Consider the following 831-nt stretch of genomic DNA (forward strand, 5'->3'; position numbering starts at 1 on the left):
CTCCCAACCCCTCCCGGCCCCCCCTGAGCCCCGTTTGTCCCCCCCAGGGCAGGATGGACGCCCGTTTCACTCGCGGCAAGTCTCCGGTGCTGGAGCGGGCGCTGGGCCGGCCTCGCTCCGAGCTGTCCCTGGCCGCCTTCGCGCTGCTCTTCTCGGAGCTGGTGCAGTACTGCCAGCGCCGCGTGGCCTCGGTGGCCGAGCTGCAGGCCCGGCTGGCCCAGCTGGGCCACCACGTGGGGCTGCGGGCGCTGGACGCGCTGGTGGCGCGGGAGCGGCCGGGGCGGCGCGAGACCAAGGTGCTGGGGGTGCTGCTCTTCGTCAAGGGGCCGCTGTGGCGGGCGCTGTTCGGCCGCGAGGCCGACAAGCTGGAGCAGGCCAACGACGACGACAGGACCTTCTACGTGATCGAGAGGGAGCCGCTGGTGAACACCTTCGTGTCGGTGCCGCGCGAGAACAGCTCCCTGAACTGCGCCGCCTTCGCCGCGGGGCTGCTCGAGGCCGTGCTGGGCGCCAGCGGCTTCCCCGCCCGCGTCAGCGCCCACTGGCACAAGGGCACCACCCTCATGATCAAGTTCGACGAGGCCGTGATCGCCCGGGACAAGAGCCTGGAGGGGCGTTGAGGGGCGGCCGGCGGGGCCTCGTGTCGTGGCCTCGAGTGGGAGGGGGGCCAGGAGGGACGTCGTCGTCATCATCATCATCATCATTATTATCACATGGGAAGAGGGCCAGGAGGGACATTATTGTCATCATCATCATCATTATCACATGGGACAAGGGCCAGGAGGGACATTGTTGTCATCAGCATCATCATCATCATCATCATCATCATCA

The 831-nt window shown here is 67.6% G+C and overlaps 1 protein-coding gene across 1 annotated transcript; it reads left to right on the forward strand.

Moving 5' to 3' along the window:
* Positions 1-50: 50 nt before the first annotated feature.
* TRAPPC5 (trafficking protein particle complex 5) lies at positions 51-825 on the forward strand. The gene is made up of 2 exons (XM_027706914.1): positions 51-641; positions 713-825. The coding sequence occupies exon 1, from the start codon at positions 54-56 to the stop codon at positions 618-620; it is 567 nt and encodes a 188-aa protein (XP_027562715.1). The 5' UTR covers positions 51-53; the 3' UTR covers positions 621-641; positions 713-825.
* The last annotated feature ends 6 nt before the right edge of the window (positions 826-831 follow it).

The sequence above is a fragment of the Neopelma chrysocephalum genome, unplaced genomic scaffold (assembly GCF_003984885.1).
Source record: "Neopelma chrysocephalum unplaced genomic scaffold, ASM398488v2 Primary Assembly neopelma1_83121, whole genome shotgun sequence".
NCBI lineage: Eukaryota > Metazoa > Chordata > Aves > Passeriformes > Pipridae > Neopelma > Neopelma chrysocephalum.